Here is a 17,525-nt window from a genome sequence, read left to right on the forward strand (position 1 = left end):
TGTGTGGTGAATGGTCGTTCAGAGCTTGGTCTGCTTGAGACCATCCTTCCAGAAGGTGAAGTAGGCTAGCATCATGCACGTTCAGCAAAAGGTAACCTTGGTGCGAAAGGAATACTCACGGGTAACACCATCCTCACGGTAGTTCAGGAGCGCGACCATGCCATCGGGGCTCATGTTCTCACCAACATAGAACTCGTAGTCCTTGAAGTTGCCGACGATCTTCTTCGCAAACGCCTGCGCAGCCTTCTCAAATGCCTCAACGCGAGAAGGGTTGTGCTCTTGAAGGTGGGTCTTGACCGCTTTCATGTAGCCCTGTATCGATGTCCGCAAATGAAGTTAAGTTACGGGCGGCGAGCACCGGGTGCTGACCTTGAGGTACGTGAGGTAGCTCTTCTTGTCAAAGCTGGTTGTCTGAAGACGGAAGGAGAAAGCGACGTTGTTGACGGTCTCCACACCATCCTCTAGAGCCTCTTCGCCGCTGTCCTCGGAGGGATTGGCGCCTGTGCAGGTCGTTCGGTACCCTCGTGCTCGCGTAGATCAATTGTCCACGCACCAATATTGACATCCGCGCCGGACTTGGTGGTGATCATAGAGCAGTCGACCTCGTACGCAACGTCGTCGATTTCCTTGCTGCAGAGACCATGAGTCGCGTCGCAGTGCGCCGCGCTGAAGCGGGACGTACACCGGGAAGGCGTCCGAGAACATCTCGTCGCCGGAGATCACGTCAGAGTAGAGCAACATAGCGGATTTTAGTGGTGAGAGGGTGCGGAGGAGGGTGCTGGGGGAAGGGAGCGACTGAGAGTGGATGCGAAGATGGAGAGCTGAGCTTTGAACACTTTGCAGTGGAAAATACCGCCTCGGTGCATCAATCGATCTGTTATCGACCAGTCACGTGTGCGCCATTGCGTCCCGACGGCGTATTGCCTTTTTGGAACTTTTTCTGGCCGCTCGCGTCGGAGTCGTCGCTGGTCTGGACGTTCCGAGCTCTCTTTGGATTCCCCCGTCTCCTGCTCCCATGAACTATCAGCCAGTCGTCGTCAAAAGGCACGCGCGCCCCGCGTCCACAAAACACAATTCGGAGTCGCGGCACTGGCGGCAGTACAAACACCCAGTTTTCATCAAGGAGTACGCCCCGGTCACCTCCGTCCACTTCTCCCCCACCAAGCCACACCGGTATGCTGTCACTGCGGCCACACGTGTGCAGATATACGCGCCTAGAACGCAAAAAGTCACCAAGACGATTTCGCGGTTCAACGATATTGCACGGAGTGGATGTATCCGCGGGGATGGAAAGCTTGTAGTGGCCGGGGACGATACTGGACTCGTTCAGGTAAGCCAGTTTTCCTCTGGTGGACGTTCCAACGAGCCGTCGTCCCGCTCATGGAACGACTCTAACCGCTTGTGTGATAGGTCTTTGACATCAACTCCCGAGCCATTCTCCGGACTCTAGACTCGCACAAACAACCAGTCCATGTCACCAAGTTCTCTGCTCTCGACCAGACGCAAATCCTTTCGTGCTCTGATGACACTACAGTGAAGGTCTGGGATGTTCCCTCCCAAACCGCGGTCACCACTTTCCTCGACCACACCGACTACGTCCGCACAGGACAATTCTCCACCTCCAACCCACATCTCGTCCTCACCGGTTCGTATGATTCCACCGTCAGGCTCTTCGACTCAAGAACAGGCGTGTGCGAGATGGTGATGGGCGACGCGTTTGGCGAAGGCGGCACACGGAACACCGCACCTGTAGAACAGGTCCTCATGTTCCCTTCCGGCACAGTCGCTCTGTCCGCGTCGGGACCCATCCTTCGTGTCTGGGACCTGGTCGCCGGAGGACGCTGCACGCGCGCGATGTCAAATCATCAGAAGACGGTCACCTCGCTCGCGTTCAACTCCAACGCCAGCCGGCTGCTCACGGGCAGCTTGGACCACATGGTCAAGGTCTACGACGTAAGCACGTACCGCGTCGTGCACACGATGCGCTACCCGGCTCCTGTCCTCTGCATGGCTCTCTCGGTGAGCATCGTTTGCTTCTTACGAGAGTTGATGCTGACGTTCCCGTGTATAGCCTGACGAGACGCACATCGCTGCAGGCATGTCGGACGGTACGCTCTCAGTTCGGCGACGACAACCCAAAGCCTCGGAGCCCGCCTCGCAAGATCTGTTCTCCGTTGCTTCTCTACGGTCAGGGGCGTTCGAGTCTTTTCTTGGTGCTTCCATACCGAACCTCGGGCTGGGTCGTACCAAGGAAAAGAAGAAGTCAAGACCTGTGGGCGACACAGACGAACTCAAAGTGGAGAGCAAGCGGAAGAAGAGGTTACGCGACTACGACAAAATGCTCAAGAACTTCAGGTACTCTGCTGCCCTCGACGCAGTCCTGCGCAAGGTAAATCTGTTTATCCAACTCGGAATGCGCTTGTAACGACTGGCTTCGTTGACAGAATGTGCCTCCAACAACTACGTTCTCGCTGATCCAAGAACTTGTGCACCGCGACGGGCTACGGACAGCGCTGGCAGGTCGTGACGATGTTCTGCTTGAACCGGTTCTCCGTCTGCTGCTTAAGCATGTCTCGGATCCACGGTTCGGCGAGATGGTGGGCGACGTTGCGGGTGTTGTGATTGGTACGTCACCTCAACCGCCGCGAACGCGTCATAACCTAACCGTCGCCTCCAGAGATGTACTCCCCGGTCCTGGGTCAATCACCACTAATCGACACGCTGTTCGTACGACTTCGTAAGAAGGTCGCGGCCGAAATACGCTTCCAAAAAGAGCTGGTGAAAGCCAAGGGCGCTCTCGACATGATCCTGGCTTCAGCAGCGCTCTCTGCATGATGTCTTCAGCGTGGCCCATTCGTAAATCATTATTATGGCTACCTGTACTGTACTTCATATTGTTACATAGATATCAGCACGCATCGAGGAATGCGATGAGGTTTTGTAGGATATCCCGCTGTGACAGAGAGCCGTCCACGCTGGCGTTGTCGTCATCGACATTATCATAGTATATGCGGAGGGTCTTGACGATATCCTTGAAGGTCTGGTTCTTGCGATCCAAAAGCTTCTGGATATGGGCGCGAATCTGTAATATGGTCAGAACGACGCGCAGGGTCTGCTGGGTTTTCTACGCACCCCATCGTCTTCCATGGTGATCCACGCAAGGATGTAATCCACAGTTTGCAGAGTGAAGAGACCGCCATCGAGGCGCCTGATGTACCAGACGTCCGCCATGTCCGCCACGTCTTCACCGTCCTGTTCCATTTGCTAAAGGCGGTTCAGATGGGCTGCGAGGCGAGAGTATGTCTCACATACCTTCTTCTCATCTTCAATCCCTTTCTCCGTCACTTTCAGACGCGCCTGCGCCGAATCTCTGATCTCGAGCAGCTTCTCCGGCTTCTCATATCCATTTCCACGAACTTCGTCAACAGTCGGATACGCGCGGGGGAGTCTGACGCCAGATTGGACAGAAGTGAAGAGACAATGCCAAGTGTATGGGCGGTGTCTTCGGACGCTGCATGGCCAAGGTTAGCCTTCTGCTGCTTTTTGCTGGCCTGTGGAGATATTCCAGTGAACAGGATTTCTGAACCTCACTAGAATCAGTACGAACCTTGCCCATGAACGTTGAAAACAAGTTCTTCAAGCCGAGAGCCTCCACAAACGTCTCACAGGCGGCCGTTCCTGCCGGACCAGACATTGCGTAGTCAAGGACCTTGATGGCTCGCGATCGTGCTTGCATTTTGTCCCTGAAAAATGAACATGAGTACATTTGGTAGAGGATGAGCACTGTGTACTCACTTCATTATGAGAACCATCAAGTCGACTCCTTCGCTATCGAGTAATTGCTGCTTGATTTCGGGCTCTGCAAGGGCGGAGCACAAGACATCAAACAGATTCTCCATGAACTCTGTTTCGTCCGCATCCACCGGGTCCTTTTTGCGGTACCGCTATATCGTCCCTGCCATAAGCGAGAGCAATATCACATATTGTACCACAGAACGTACTGAGAGCACCTTCAGGAGAGTTTCTACGCCGTCTTTCTTGCCTAATTCAAGTCGATTGGTTCGGTTGTTTTGAAGCAAGATAGAAAGGATTTCGGCAGCGTATCCTCGATTCTCTTCGCGCTTGGGCGACTCTATTCGAGTCAACAACCATGGCAGAAGCTTCGTTTTTGAAACTAGTTGTGTAGGCAGCTCGGTGTTGAATCCAAGCATGTTCTCGAAGATACCTGTTGACATTTCAGGCAAATGGACAATCAGACGGTGACCGGAGACATACCCAAGACATGGAAGATCCCTTGTCGGTCAGCCTCCTCTTGCTCATTGAAGCGACTCAAATTGTCCACAAGAAGTTCTAACAGGGAGTTTGCCAGCTGTGATACTGTGAGATAGCCGCACGTGTTGGCAATAAGTTGCACTCACCAAGCTTTCCATGAGCTGCTTCAACGCGTCCTCCCGTGATCCCTCTTCATCATCCTCATCCTCTTCATCCCCCGCGCCATTGCCAACATCTTCGTCGGTGAATTCGTTGATGACCTCGACGACGTCGATCACAATGTCCATGTTCTCATGACTGAGAAGACCGACAAGGCGTTCTATAGTACCGGACTTGATGACCTCCGAGTACGCAAGCGCAGGTGATTGAGCCAGGGGTAGGAGTGCTTTGAGAGCAAGGTCAAGGTCAGCCTCTGAGTCAATGAACCTATTCAGGTGGTCGAGATGATGAGAACATATCACGAAACACAGGTGGCCCACTTACTTGGTTGGGTCGTCAGGATACTTCGACCGTTGGTCTTGGTTCTTGTTCGCGGCGCGTTCAAAGCGTGTCAGCAGCCTCCGAACACCCGAGGAAGTCATCTCGTCCAACTGAGATAGGCTGATCTCAGCAATGAGCCAGAGGTCACGGTCGCATTCAACATGCTCACATCTTCTCGTACATCATCTCCGCCTGCCTTGTCAAATATGTTCAGGATGTCTTTTTGCTCCTTGGTCAGACCGCCGCCGTAGAATCGGCCCTCTTCGTCATCTTCCTCGAAGTAATCTGCATCACCGCCTGGGGCGAAGTCCATCAAGTCCGCTCCTTCATCCTCGTCTTCAACAGCCCTAGACTTGCCCTTGTTGTTGGGCCCGGAACCGTTGGTAGGGGGTGAGGGGATGTCTCGCGGACCTTCTTCGCCCATCCTCATACGTTTCAACATTTCTGGCGTGGGGTTGTCGGGCATTCGCCTCTTGTTGCCTCCCACAGGCAGTTTGGGTACCTGGTGCATGTGTGAGGTCTAGTTCTGGAGCAGGTGAACCTCACAGCGGTTTGACTTACTTTGAACAACTTGTCGATTTCCATATTGGAGGCTCTGAACGGACGCGTTCAAAGAGTGAAGGAGTGAGTGGTGCAGAGTTAAGGGCCGAGTTAGTACCCGGTTCGGACGGCGCACGCGCGACCTGAGCTTATGCGCGTCACTCCGTATGTTATTAGGCGCTCGTCGCAAGCCACGTACGAACTTTGGTACTACTCATTTCATCCGACTCGGCCGCGGTCCGCCAGATTACAGGAAATTCAATAGTCATTTAGCCATACATATAACATTGGGGAAGCCGAGGACTAGTAGGCACAATCATCGTCAAGCTTTCTACGTGATCCAATATCTACTTGACCTGGGCCGTCACTGGAAGTACGTCCTCAGTAAGGCTTGTGCCTGTTCTTCTTAAGCTCCTTCTCGAGCTGTTTGGCCTTGCGATGACCGATCTCCACTGGATTGACAGTGTTGTCTGCCTTCTTCAGTTTGATGGGCCTGTTTCCGACGTACTTGCCTGAAAGGCCATGAGAACAGCTCACAGAGTATGACGAGGTGCAGATATACAGACCGTCCATTTCTTTCCAGGCCTTCAGGAAGTCTTCGGGGTCCGAAAACGCAACAAAGCCGTATTTAGCCTGTGATAAAGGTCAGACCAATTACTACGACCATCTGTTGTGCCGACCTTGCTGCTCAGCCTGTCTCGGATGACCCGTGCTTTCTGGAAGGACGTGTACTTGTTGAAGGCGTTCGAGAGCACATCATCAGAGACATCATTACTCAGATCGCCAACGAACAAACGGAACCAGGCTGCAATTTCAGTCAGCTTATCAACGAATTCGTTAGACACTATTACTACTCACAAGGATTCCACTCCAGCAGCGTTTGGTCTTCCCAGACCTTTCCTCCCCCTTTGCGAAGCACGGTCGTACGCTTTCCACCTTTAGCTAGCTTGCCTCCTGCCCCACCACGCTTGTCGAGCATGGCACCGGGAACATAGACACTCTGCTGAGCCAAGATTCCCACGTCGTATTCGTACGCATTAGCAGGCACAGGTGCGCTATGTGCAGAGGTTGATGAGCCGGGGATAGGGTACATTGGGCCCGCATAGGGCTGATGGTAGGGGTTGACATCGGAGGAAGAAGACGATTGCTGCTGTTGATACTGGTATTGTTGATAGTAGTTCTGCGCGGAGTAAGGGTCCATGATGAAAACTGGGGAGCACGGCGCCGAGGGCAAATTGACCGACAGGAGAAGACGATTGGCAGGAGGTCAGGCTAGGTCAAGATGAGGTCGAGAGGAAGACGAGGGGCACGCGCGGCAAGTGGCCGGAACGGGGACAGGGCAGGACCCCGGATGCGTGAGGGCGATCCGGGGTCTCACCGCCCAAAGAATCTGAGAACGCCAGTCAGACCAGTCAACGAACACTCCCCCCTCAAGGCCCCCCTTCCCTCAAGGTGAGCTTCTGTTCATTATGCGTCTACGTGAATATGTGAAGCGGTCTGGTCGTGTTTGGAGTGGAATGGGCTGCATACCGGAGCCTCGTCAGGATGGATGCAACTCTTTGCTTGTGGATGGAGGCCACCCAGACCAAGTGCTCACTTCCACCTCCTTCCCCTCCAGATGCCGTTTGTTAAGAAGGTCAAGTCCGGCGCGTACTTCTCCCGTTTCCAAGTCAAGTACCGTCGTCGCCGCGAGGGAAAGACTGACTGTATGAGCCGTTTCGACTGTCCGCGAGATTCAGCTGACATTTGTATCAGACTACGCGCGCAAGCGGTTGGTGACCCAGGCGAAGAACAAGTAGTACGTCCAATATGCTAATATGACCACGCTGCACCCTCTTATATGTGAACAGCAACGCGCCGAAGTACCGCCTCGTCGTGCGCTTCACCAACCGTGAAGTGATCGTGCAGATCGTCTATGCTCGCCTCCAAGGTGATTTCGTCTTCTGCGCTGCGCGTTCGAAGGAGCTCCCCCGCTACGGCATCAACCACGGTCTCACCAACTGGACTGCCGGTGGGTGAATTGGTGCAAGTTAGCGTGGTGCATCCTAACTCGTATACCAGCCTACGCGACTGGTCTTCTCTGTGCCCGTCGCGCTTTGACCAAGCTTGGTCTCGCGGACAAGTACGAGGGTGTTGCGGAGCCCGATGGTACACTCACCATGACCGAGGCCCTTGAGGAGGAGGATGCCCCCCGTCCCTTCAAGTGTTACCTTGATGTCGGTCTCAAGCGCACTTCCACTGGATCCCGTGTGTTCGGTGCCCTCAAGGGTGCCAGCGACGGCGGTATCTTCATTCCCCACAACGACAAGCGTTTCCCCGGCTACGACCCTGAGGCCAAGGAGCTTGACGCTGAGGTCCTGAAGAAGTACATCTTTGGTGGTCACGTTGCGGAATACATGGAGTCCCTCGAGGAGGAGGACGACGAGCGGTATGTGTTTTGAGCCGTAGACTTTTCAGTCATGGCGTACTCAATTTTCTTCGTAGCTTCAAGAAGCAGTTCTCGACCTACCTTGCGGATGGCATTGGCTCTGAGGACATCGAGGAGATCTACACTAACGCTTACGCCGCCATCCGTGAAGACCCCACCTTCCAGCCTACCGGAAGGGCCAGGATTGGTCGGAGGAGAGCAAAAAATACATGACCGTCAAGCTCACTCACGCGCAACGCAAAGCGCGTATCCAGGAAAAGATCGAGGCCTTCCAGGCCGAGCACGCCGACGACGAGTAGACGATTGTTTGTGTTACCACCATCTTTTCCCTTGCATGTACTACACCCCACACGCTCTTACGCCTATGACCTCAAAATTAGGCTATGTCATTGCCATGCTCTCACTGCATACAAGTGTACAAGAGCGTGCCTCGCAGTCCAAAAGTCGCAAAGGCTCAGAGTGAGGTTTATCGCCCTAACGATGATTCGATGGTATGCTGTACCCACTCAAACAGAGATAGCTGGCCACCTGGATGATATGCCTCGACATGAGATGGTCGATTGTCTCGCCCTGATCTCGATGCAGAACAAGAAATTGCATCACTGGTGAAATGGATGTGGAAATTGCTGAGGGAAGGATTGAATTCAGTGCCTGATAGTACGCATAGGTATGGCCACTTACAGAGTGCATCCTTGCCACCTCCCAACACTCCGGCCACTGAGTAGATCAACGAACCAGGTTCCGTTAACCCGTTCACACAACTCGGTGCCAATTTCGCATATGCGATTGAGGAGGCGACTGCTGATTTCATCGGCGAGCAATTGCACGAGCTGCGTGACTGAAGCGATGGGCAGCGTCGCTTGCGGAAGGTGGACGACGAGAGTGGATGGCGAAGCCATAGTGAACCTTAGCGTATGCCTGCACGATCGCAATCAGGTCCACCGCCGGCCGATCCAGCGCGCTACTCACCTGCCATCTATGCGGAGAATCGCAGAGCCGCTGACTGGTGCTGGCTTCTCGCTGATGAACGATTGAGCGAGCGCTGCCCCGCCGTCAGCAACGGGGTCGTAGTGGACCTTGGTTGTAACTCCAGCGTGGCGGAGGGCGTCGACGACGCGGTCGATCTCGTCGCGCACGCGTTCCCAGAACTCGCGGTACTGGAGCACGTCGATGATCGGTTGCAGAATCGGCGGCGGCGAGGTGGGAGCGACGGGGGCAATGCTTGAGCGAGCGAGGCGGGCGGATTTGGAGATGCGATGGGCACGGGAGAGGAGGACGAAGAGGAGAGAGTAGACGAGGTCGCATTGTGGGTCAATATTGTCGTTGGAGACGTATAGGCTGTCGCCATCGACCTGAGAGACGAAGGTGAGGCTAGAAGAACGACGGGGCCATGAGGACGCACCAGCTCGAATCGCAGCTCCGTGGTCTGTGCTGCTTCGATGACAATGAGGCGCTCCGACACCTCCGCCGATGCCGTAGGCAGGCTGCTCGCCTCTCTAATTAATGCGGCGAAGATTTCCTGCTCGACGACCTCGGTTTGGGCGGCTCGCAGGGCCCCGTCCAATGAACCGTTGTCTGGTTCGAGGAGTCTATTGTATGTTGTTAGCCTGGTGCCGTCCTGGGCTGTTCTAGTCATCGACACACGCAAACGAGTTCGCTGACGTAGCGGGAACTCTACTGCCTTGTCGGCATCGAATGCAGACATGCGTCCAATGGCTCGCTGGCGAAATGTGGTTGGCGCTGCAAGATATGTTTAGTGTGGCTCAATGGTGTTAATGAAGTAAAGCACACACATTCTTCGAGTCCAAACGAAATCAAAAAATCCTTCGCAGTTTTTTCGGCCCCTTTGCCAGTGGCGGACCCGAGAGGCAAGGGGGCTGGTATGAGCCCCCAGTTGCATCGGCGGATCTTCAGTGCGTCCATCCAGTACTTCTCTCCGGACTGCCTGCTTTGTTCCATCTTTTCCGCCGCATCCTTGAACAGATCCGCAGCCTGCCGGAGCGATTTGTCCTTGCCGCCGATGGTTAATTGGGCATTGAATGCTTGCACCGAGGCTAATGGCGAAGGTTTTGTTACTTGGGTCGCAGCAAGGGGGTTGGGTGGTAGGGTCGACTGTTGCTCGGCAGGGGGCGACGAAGCAAGCAAGAGAGCGAGCATATCCCTAGCTTGGGACATCTCTCCTTGCGCAGTGCTGAGCCCAATGAACTCATCCCAACGCTACTCGTATTGGGACATAGACTCACTAGAGCTGGGCCATCAGTTCACCTCGCATCTTGAACAACTCCTCCGGGGTCATATGGTGAGACGGCTCTACGGCATCCTCATCCTTCGACAGCTCTTCGTCCTTCGCGGATGCTAACTCCGCAGCAGATGCGGCTCCCCGCGAGCCCTTCTCCGCGTCGAAGTAGTCCAAACCGCGCTCTCTGAATATACGCCTAAATTTGGTCCCAACAGCTGCTGTAGGGTCTTCACGCCTGACCGCCAGAGATATGAGCGGCGGTAGGTGCAACCGCAGATAATCACACACGGAAGGTAAATGTGTTGCCCGTCGGGGGTGATATCAAGCAACTCCAGCAATGGCTCGCCGTTGTCGTCCTTGTAGGGGCGCTCGAGCGATAGCTTGAGCTTCTTCCAGGGTGGGTCCTCCATGATGTGGGTTGGATGACAAAGCGGAGTGTCGAAGTGAGACGGCGATGGTGGGGGGCGTCTGCGGCAGAAGCGGAAACGGAAACGCGTCCGAGGTCCGGGTGTAACGTACGGAGGAACACGTGGGTTGACAAAGACACCTTCAACTCACCGGCTCTCGCCGACTGTACTGTCCAATCCTCGTCGACCCCCTCATCTACATATACCCACTGCGCGCCCGCATCTCATCGCATTTCGACCCCCGCCCCCAGCCCCAGCATGGTCAGGGCCACCACAGACTCAAGCAGCGCTACCCCCGCTCGGCGCAAGTCTGAGGAAGATCTCGACTCAAACCGCGCGCACAAGAAGCCGCGCACTCGAGTCAGGTTCGCTGCTGTCCCAGCCTCATCGTTCTCCGAGCTTACATTTTCATCAGTTACTCCTGTGGGGAATGCCATCGCCGTAAACAGAAGGTGCGTGCACATTGCCACTCCTATCTGTCCGTCGCTTATTCCTCCTTCAGTGCGACAGGCAAGTGCCTTGTTCGCATGTGAGCTCGTATGCCACAAATGATGGAAAATATGCTCATGACCGCCTAGTGTGTTGCACGCAAGGTTCCTGAGCTCTGCAAGTCGTACACCCCCGGCAAGTCCGACCAGGACATACATGTCCGTCTCGCGAGGCTTGAACAAATCGTCGAGACTGCTTTGCCTCAATACTGGGCTCAAGGCCGTCTGACGCCCGTCTCCGACGGTCCTGAGCCCCATGACAAGCAGCGGTCGGTATCGCCTATGGACGACGGCAGTCATTCCCAAGCCGAGGACGAAGACCCTAGCGGAGGAATATTTGAGAGTGGGACGTGGTACGGGAAGAGCGCGGCTGGATTGGTCGCCGCACCGGCTGTCCTGGAGCAGGTGAGTGTGTGGGACCCACAGTTCTTGCGCGCTTCTGAAGTCTCGCCAGCTTCAAAGCATGGTTGCAACTCCTGATAGCGGGTCCGGGGGCAGCACTTTCCCGGTGACTCACAATGCGCTTCTAGAAGAAGAGTCAAAACCAAATATTACGCCTATGGAACAAAGCGCTACGGAGCGCCTCCAACGGCTCATGCAAGACTGCGGTTATAGTACAGAGCGGCTCCAAAACATGTACGATGAGCTGCCTCCTCGCAAGTTTCGTGATGAGCTTGTCAGCCACTACTTCAACGTCATGTGCGTAGCACTCGTTTCCAGGACCACTTGACATGCTGATAACATCTGTGTAGTAACTGGACTCGTTATCCTATCTCAGAAAACGAGTTTCGCGACTCGTACGCCTCGTTTCTGGCCAACGAACACAACCCCTCCAAGCCCAGCAATATCCGTTTCTTGCCATTGCTTTTTGTCGTTTTGGCCACTGCAGTCAGATCTGCGCCTTCTAGACCAGGTACTACCGAGGCCTCACGGAAGACTACTGCATCTCGTTACTATTGGTGCTGTGAGCCTCTCAGCTTCATGGTCTCGTGGTTCAGCGATTTATGGGGTAATTGCCAGGTCGTCGTGCTATGTTGATTGTTGCTTGCGTTCAGCCGGATTGTTTTGAGATCGTGCTGACGCGAATGCTGGTGCGTTGACGCCTACTAGATGACCGATCCGATCCTGACTTGTTCTCTAGAGTGCTCGGTTTCTCGTACTCGACCGACGTATGACTGAATCCTGGAGCCAATTGGGTGCTGCAGTTCGCATAGCACAGGCTATCGGACTACATAGAGATGGAGCAGATATGGTACGTGTTTGAATGATTGCACCCAGTCGGTCTGTTTCTGAATGTGTCGTATACAGGGCATGGAGCCTTTGCAAGTCGAAAGACGGCGCCGCATATGGTATGAAGCTCTGTGGCTACCTTCGAGCGCTTTACTGACCTCATGACAGGGCCCACTTGTATCATGCCGATCGCTCTATTGCATTGGTTCTAGGACGACCGGTCGCTATCCATGACAGCCACACCTCCACTCGGCCCCCCACCAATGCTGACGAGAGGAGTTTCGATGGCAAGACGTTCAAATCTTTGCCATTATCACAGCCAACTCGTACTACTTTCCACATCCTCCGACATTCCCTCGCTATCATTATGGGCCGCATGTCGGATTTCTTCCAAAACGTCAACTCACCCAGACATTACTCCGACGTCATTGAGCTGGACGACGAACTTCTCAATTGGAGACAAAACCTACCCCCCTACTACTCCCTCGATCCCGACACTTCACTCGATCGTTCCCACCCTTACATCCCTCTCCAACGGTTCTTACTGGTCACGGAGTTCCTCTTCGTCCGGATTTCCTTACATCGTCCTTACTTGCTACGAAAGCTTGACGGTAACAAGTACTCCCGCTCGCGCGACGCATGCTTTGAGTCTGCGTTGAAGGACCATCAAACCCGACAGGAGTACATCGCGACAACCATACGGGAAGGCCGCGACCCTGCCGCGAGCGCGTACCGCGAGTTCCAAGCCGCTATGATCGCCGGCATCTATTTGGCTCTTTACCCGAAAGGTCGCGACGTCGAGAGGATGCACAGCCTATTGGAAACCTTCCTCGAGCGTAATAAGCACCTCACAGAGATCGACCTGATCGCTCGGCGAGAAATCAAGATTATCGAGTTTCTCAAGCGCAAATTTGATGGAGCCGCCGAACAGCAGGTGTCCTCTGTTTCTTCTCCACCGGCCACCTCTCCCGACGCGAACGGCAATGTCCACCTCCTTTCGGACCACTCTTTCCCTTCGGTCGCCTCACTCCCCCTTACATCCCCTCGCGCTGCGTTTTCACAGCTCCCGCGACCATCTCCCCTCCAACAGATGCGGTATTTACAGCCGAGCGAGACTTCGTCGCCTGGCACGGGTACTGGGAGCCCTCAAGGAGAAGACGAGACAGCACAGACGCTGCTTGACCAGTGGTGCAACATCTTCAGCGGCGGACCAGCCGTCGACGATCATCCTGGTGGAACTGGGCTGCCCTGGGCGACTCCGGGGTTGGTGGACGTGAACGGCTGGCTAGGAGGCAATGGGATAATAGCGACACCAGTGGCTGGAGGAGAAGGTGTGATGCCACCTGCGGGCGTAGATGGAGCGGACTGGAGCTACTGGGAGTCGTTAGTAGAGCAGATTCGCACCAGCGGATCGGCCTCGTAAAGTCTGCGCTTAGAATCACCCCTCAGACACATCGTATTTCTAGTTCGCTCTCGTGCTATAGGTTGTTGCAATAACATGCACTGTACTCTGCGTCAGACCCCATAATCAAACGTCCGCACCGAGTGTTCTGCACCAAGACTAGTACCACGAGAGTGAATGAGCGATGACCTCATCCCTGCTCATATGTTCCATTCCTCCACTCGCATGACGCTCATCCGGCTGCTCTGTGAGATTGTAGGGCAGGCCGCCGCGAAACCCTTCGCTCAACCGCCATCTTACCCTCGAAGCTACCTCGCCGTCGGTGCACGGCTTGCCCACATCCTGAGCACAAGCTCCTTGCAATATTTACCGCCGAGAAGCTTCGGACATCAAACGCGTTTCCTTCGACGTACGTCATTCCGCTGCACTGGACGAACCACGGTTCTGAACGGAACAACCAGACCTTTCCGCCTCCTCTCCGTGCCCAGAGACGTCCCTCGAGGATCTGCAGATCAGTGCAGACCATGCCTAAACGCCTCCGAAGTCCAGGGTCCGCGGACCCTCCTAGCCGCTCCTCGACCAAGGCCCGCACCGACGCCCCCGTCGCGCCCTCCTCCGCCTCACAGACCCTCCCCGAGCTCCCCGACAAGATCCGGATCTTGTCCTGGAACGTCGACACGCCGGCGCCCTTCCTGCAGCTCCCGAGCAGCAAGCAGCGCTCTGCGGCGAGCACGAGTCCGGGGACAGTCCCCGGCAGCCACCCCGCCCTCCTGCGTGACCTCCTCCGGCGGCACGTGTTCCCCGACTTCATCTGCCTCCAAGAGGTCCGCGCACGCCATACCGACCGGGAGTGGGTCGCCGCGCTCCGGCTCGCCGCCAACTTCGGGACGCACGGGATGGGCACGCTCGCCGACTCCGTCTCGCCTGGGTGGGGGTCCCCGTCCGCGTCGTCGGGAGCGGGGGCAGGAAGAGGGAAAGCAGCAGCAGAGCCGAAGTACACGATGTTCCACAGCCTGAACCGCGCTGCACGGGGGCAGCGCAACTTCGGCGTCGCGACTTTCGTGCGCGCCCCGCGCGAGACGGCGATTGCAGCCGCGCGCGAGGTCGACTGGGACCACGAGGGCCGGGTGCTCGTGCTCGAGATGAAGGCCAGCTGGGCGCTCGTGAACGTGTACGCGCTCAACGGGAGCGAGTACATGTGGCGGGACCCGCTCGGGACCATCGCGCCCAAGACGCGCCACGGGCGCAAGCGCGAGTTCAACAGGCTCCTTGCGGACGAGTGCGCCGCGCTGCGCGCGCGGGGGCTCCGCGTCGTGCTCGTCGGGGACTTCAACATCGTGTTTCGAGAGTTGCACCCCAATGTCAAGGCCTATAGCTGGTTCGCCAAAGGCAAACCTCAGGGTAGCGACCGCTCCAGGGTGGACTACGCTCTGGTGGACTCTCGATCAAAAGAGAACGTCGTGGAGATGACATACCTCGAGGATCCGCAGGAGAGGTGGCACAGCGATCACGCGCCATTCGTGTTGACTGTGAACAGCATGGAATTCGGAGACGGAGCTCCATCCATAGATTAGAGTAACGAAAACACCACCTGGGGTAAGAACCCTTTCACGTCCCAATCACATCAGCAGAGCGAATAAGACAGTGATCGACACCGCTGCGCCCATCCATCGAGTACTTGACTGGGAGGCACCTGAGTTCGCGAGGCTGACAAATGGTGTTGTTGTGTCCTTCGGGCCAGAGTGGAGATGGGAGGCGGAGTGTGTAGGAGTCCCATGAGTCAGATCGCCACTACGAGGGCTGTCGAAGGCGTGAGCAGTAGGCTGCAGGTCCGTGGAAGCCAACTGAAGAGTGGGAGTTGGAGAGGAGTGGTGGGAGTGCCTGGAGTGTGTTCGAATGTGCCTGTCATGACTTTCTTGCTCTGTGGTTGCTCGCGCGATGTCGTCGTCGGAATTAGGACTAGCGCTCGCGCTGCTCTCGCTTGTACTCCGGTCTTTGTCGTCCTTCGACCCGACATCGCCTGCAGAGATCAGGCGACCCTCACCCCAAGGGACAGCGTCTCCGTTGGGCTGGCTCTCGTTATCTGGCGGAACGCTCTCTCCGGTGGGCGAGGTGATCTGGGAGCGGGTTCGGTCTGGGAAACGAGCCGGTGAACTTGAGAAATGAAAGGCGTACTGTGAAACGGGTCGTCCACTGCGATTCCTGAATGTCTTCGCCATTTGTGAACTATTTATATGTGAGCAACCTGATATGACGATGGTTAAGGGAGCGTGGTACCTGGTAGATGTATATTGCCGAGTACGGATCGACTTCTGGGCATGTCCAGTTGAATGACGAAAGCGAGGCGTCGGTGCCGTCGATGCCTGACGCGACGGTCTGTAGCGTTGTCATATTGTTGTTCGTGCCAGTCATGAGATCTGTGGGCGTTGTAGCTGATGTCTGTGGCATGATATGCGTCGGAACTCACATATGGATACGTTATTCCAATGTCCAGATGTGTCGACACTCCAATGAATAGTGCACGCGGAGCCAGCCGCAAAAGAGTCTCCAGGACCAGGCGCAGTGGGTGTCAAGCTAGCCATTGCCTCCAGAATAAAGACGGCTAGAAGAGTGTGTTTGAGCTTCGTCAGGATCTGAACGACGTAGCCTGGCGAGAAGGAAAAGTGGAGGGCAGGAAAGAGCCTGAGGATCGAGAACCTGAGCGGAGACAGGGAAGAGAGGACGTCGAAGCGGATCCAAAGGAGGTCGAGTACACATCATGGTGAGCCGCATGCCGGTCAGCCTCCATATGGCGGGAATTTGCAAGCAGACTGAGAGGGGAGGGCAGAGGACGACCTTCAACTTGGGACCAGCCGCGCCGCCGCAACACTTCCTCCCCGTGGGTTCCAGTCACATGCACCGCGTCGCCGCGCTAAACTTGCTCAGTCCGCTCTGCCAAGAGCCACATTCCACATACCCTCCTCTGCCCTTCCACCCTCCTTCGCCCATCTCGCCCAATGCAGACCATCAACCGATTTCTGTACGGCCCGTCTGCAGAGGAGAGGGTCCGCGCATGGCAGGGTAAAATCCGTGGGGAGCAGCGGTCACTCGACCGCGAGATGAGGCAGGTCCGCCCTTTGCGAGCCTGTGCATGCACCCATCCGCTTATGCCACACTTCGACTGGGAACAGTTGGACATGGCCACGAAGAAGGCCCAGACCACGGTGAAGCAGTTGGCTAAGAAAGGTGATGTCAAGTCGGCGCGGATTATGGCGAAGGAAGTCGTCCGGAGTCACAAACAGATGGACCGCTTGTCTGTCAGTAAGGCCCGGCTGGGCTCCATCAACAATCAGCTGCAGCAGCAGCTTTGTACGTGAACATTTCGGTTCATTGTCTGAACATTTCGATAACATCGCATCCAGCCATGCTCAAGGTTACCGGAGCGCTACAGAAGTCGACTGAGATCATGAAGCTTTCGAACTCCCTCATGAAGCTTCCACAAATTAGCGCGACAATGCGCGAGATGAGCATGGAAATGACGAAGGTATGTCCTCCGGGGGTTGTAACGAATCATAGAGTGATGTGCGTCCCAGGCTGGTATCATGGAGGAGATGTTGGAAGACACACTGGCCATGGAAGATGACGAGGAACTAGAGGACGAGGCTGACGCCGAGGTCGATAAGGTCTTGTTTGACCTTACCGAGGGGAAGCTTGGGCAGGCTGGGGCCGTCAAAGAAGACCTTCCGGTGCGTGTTAGACATGCTGCTCTCTGTCCGCGTGTTTCACGCGTCCTCAGTCATTGCAGGACCAAGTCGAAGACGAAGAGACGGAGAGAGCGATGGAGCAGTACCGCCAACAGCTCAATGGAATTCTCAGCGGATGATACCCATGATTACCAGGTATACTGTCACTATACATGCTGTATCATATTATGTGTGTTTGTAAATTTTGCCCGGACGCTAGCTATCATAGACCTCTCGCTATACCGGACCGTACGCCCTCGATTCTTGCGTGTCGTCTCAGGAGAAGCCCACTCTAATCAATGTTACTAATGATTGCG

General features: G+C 55.5%; 9 protein-coding genes across 9 annotated transcripts; 4 read left to right on the forward strand and 5 right to left on the reverse strand.

The window, feature by feature from the left end:
* Positions 1-18: 18 nt before the first annotated feature.
* Positions 19-741, reverse strand: BXZ73DRAFT_40540 (translationally controlled tumor-associated; the record flags this gene model as incomplete). Its single annotated transcript, XM_048018597.1, has 5 exons — positions 19-65; positions 120-312; positions 370-500; positions 554-630; positions 683-741. The coding sequence occupies 5 exons, from the start codon at positions 739-741 to the stop codon at positions 19-21; spliced, it is 507 nt and encodes a 168-aa protein (XP_047882269.1).
* Positions 742-1,015: 274 nt separating this feature from the next.
* On the forward strand, positions 1,016-2,835 carry BXZ73DRAFT_87769 (WD40 repeat-like protein; the record flags this gene model as incomplete). The annotated part of the gene is made up of 5 exons (XM_048024709.1): positions 1,016-1,330; positions 1,411-2,019; positions 2,072-2,389; positions 2,445-2,625; positions 2,678-2,835. 5 exons carry the CDS (start codon positions 1,016-1,018, stop codon positions 2,833-2,835), a joined length of 1,581 nt encoding a protein of 526 aa, XP_047882270.1.
* A 73-nt stretch (positions 2,836-2,908) lies between these two features.
* BXZ73DRAFT_87770 (Catenin-beta-like protein) lies at positions 2,909-5,337 on the reverse strand (the record flags this gene model as incomplete). The annotated part of the gene is made up of 12 exons (XM_048024710.1): positions 2,909-3,082; positions 3,133-3,264; positions 3,313-3,416; positions 3,437-3,551; positions 3,608-3,743; positions 3,796-3,944; positions 4,002-4,225; positions 4,276-4,369; positions 4,419-4,698; positions 4,756-4,862; positions 4,922-5,254; positions 5,314-5,337. The coding sequence occupies 12 exons, from the start codon at positions 5,335-5,337 to the stop codon at positions 2,909-2,911; spliced, it is 1,872 nt and encodes a 623-aa protein (XP_047882271.1).
* A 336-nt stretch (positions 5,338-5,673) lies between these two features.
* On the reverse strand, positions 5,674-6,493 carry BXZ73DRAFT_40768 (RNA-binding domain-containing protein; the record flags this gene model as incomplete). The annotated part of the gene is made up of 4 exons (XM_048018639.1): positions 5,674-5,804; positions 5,859-5,925; positions 5,973-6,097; positions 6,151-6,493. The coding sequence occupies 4 exons, from the start codon at positions 6,491-6,493 to the stop codon at positions 5,674-5,676; spliced, it is 666 nt and encodes a 221-aa protein (XP_047882272.1).
* Positions 6,494-6,910: 417 nt separating this feature from the next.
* Positions 6,911-8,019, forward strand: BXZ73DRAFT_87772 (60S ribosomal protein L5; the record flags this gene model as incomplete). Its single annotated transcript, XM_048024711.1, has 6 exons — positions 6,911-6,998; positions 7,048-7,090; positions 7,143-7,303; positions 7,354-7,720; positions 7,777-7,865; positions 7,886-8,019. The coding sequence occupies 6 exons, from the start codon at positions 6,911-6,913 to the stop codon at positions 8,017-8,019; spliced, it is 882 nt and encodes a 293-aa protein (XP_047882273.1).
* A 378-nt stretch (positions 8,020-8,397) lies between these two features.
* On the reverse strand, positions 8,398-10,369 carry BXZ73DRAFT_40616 (subunit 17 of mediator complex-domain-containing protein; the record flags this gene model as incomplete). Its single annotated transcript, XM_048018611.1, has 6 exons — positions 8,398-8,638; positions 8,690-9,072; positions 9,123-9,460; positions 9,514-9,911; positions 9,964-10,194; positions 10,248-10,369. The coding sequence occupies 6 exons, from the start codon at positions 10,367-10,369 to the stop codon at positions 8,398-8,400; spliced, it is 1,713 nt and encodes a 570-aa protein (XP_047882274.1).
* Positions 10,370-10,624: 255 nt separating this feature from the next.
* On the forward strand, positions 10,625-15,060 carry BXZ73DRAFT_40632 (uncharacterized protein; the record flags this gene model as incomplete). The annotated part of the gene is made up of 12 exons (XM_048018614.1): positions 10,625-10,731; positions 10,782-10,818; positions 10,869-10,895; positions 10,945-11,259; positions 11,309-11,553; positions 11,607-11,818; positions 11,875-11,945; positions 11,996-12,106; positions 12,163-12,203; positions 12,253-13,503; positions 13,977-14,403; positions 14,476-15,060. 12 exons carry the CDS (start codon positions 10,625-10,627, stop codon positions 15,058-15,060), a joined length of 3,429 nt encoding a protein of 1,142 aa, XP_047882275.1.
* A 45-nt stretch (positions 15,061-15,105) lies between these two features.
* BXZ73DRAFT_40449 (Ser-Thr-rich glycosyl-phosphatidyl-inositol-anchored membrane family-domain-containing protein) lies at positions 15,106-16,071 on the reverse strand (the record flags this gene model as incomplete). Its single annotated transcript, XM_048018578.1, has 4 exons — positions 15,106-15,603; positions 15,662-15,712; positions 15,764-15,903; positions 15,954-16,071. Coding segments are annotated over 4 exons (807 nt in total), but the record flags the coding sequence as incomplete, so codon positions are not given.
* A 411-nt stretch (positions 16,072-16,482) lies between these two features.
* BXZ73DRAFT_87775 (vacuolar sorting protein Vps24) lies at positions 16,483-17,348 on the forward strand (the record flags this gene model as incomplete). Its single annotated transcript, XM_048024712.1, has 5 exons — positions 16,483-16,593; positions 16,657-16,834; positions 16,888-17,009; positions 17,059-17,211; positions 17,271-17,348. The coding sequence occupies 5 exons, from the start codon at positions 16,483-16,485 to the stop codon at positions 17,346-17,348; spliced, it is 642 nt and encodes a 213-aa protein (XP_047882277.1).
* Positions 17,349-17,525: the final 177 nt, after the last annotated feature.

The sequence above is a fragment of the Epithele typhae genome (assembly GCF_022376455.1).
Source record: "Epithele typhae strain CBS 203.58 chromosome Unknown BXZ73scaffold_4, whole genome shotgun sequence".
Lineage (NCBI taxonomy): Eukaryota > Fungi > Basidiomycota > Agaricomycetes > Polyporales > Epitheliaceae > Epithele > Epithele typhae.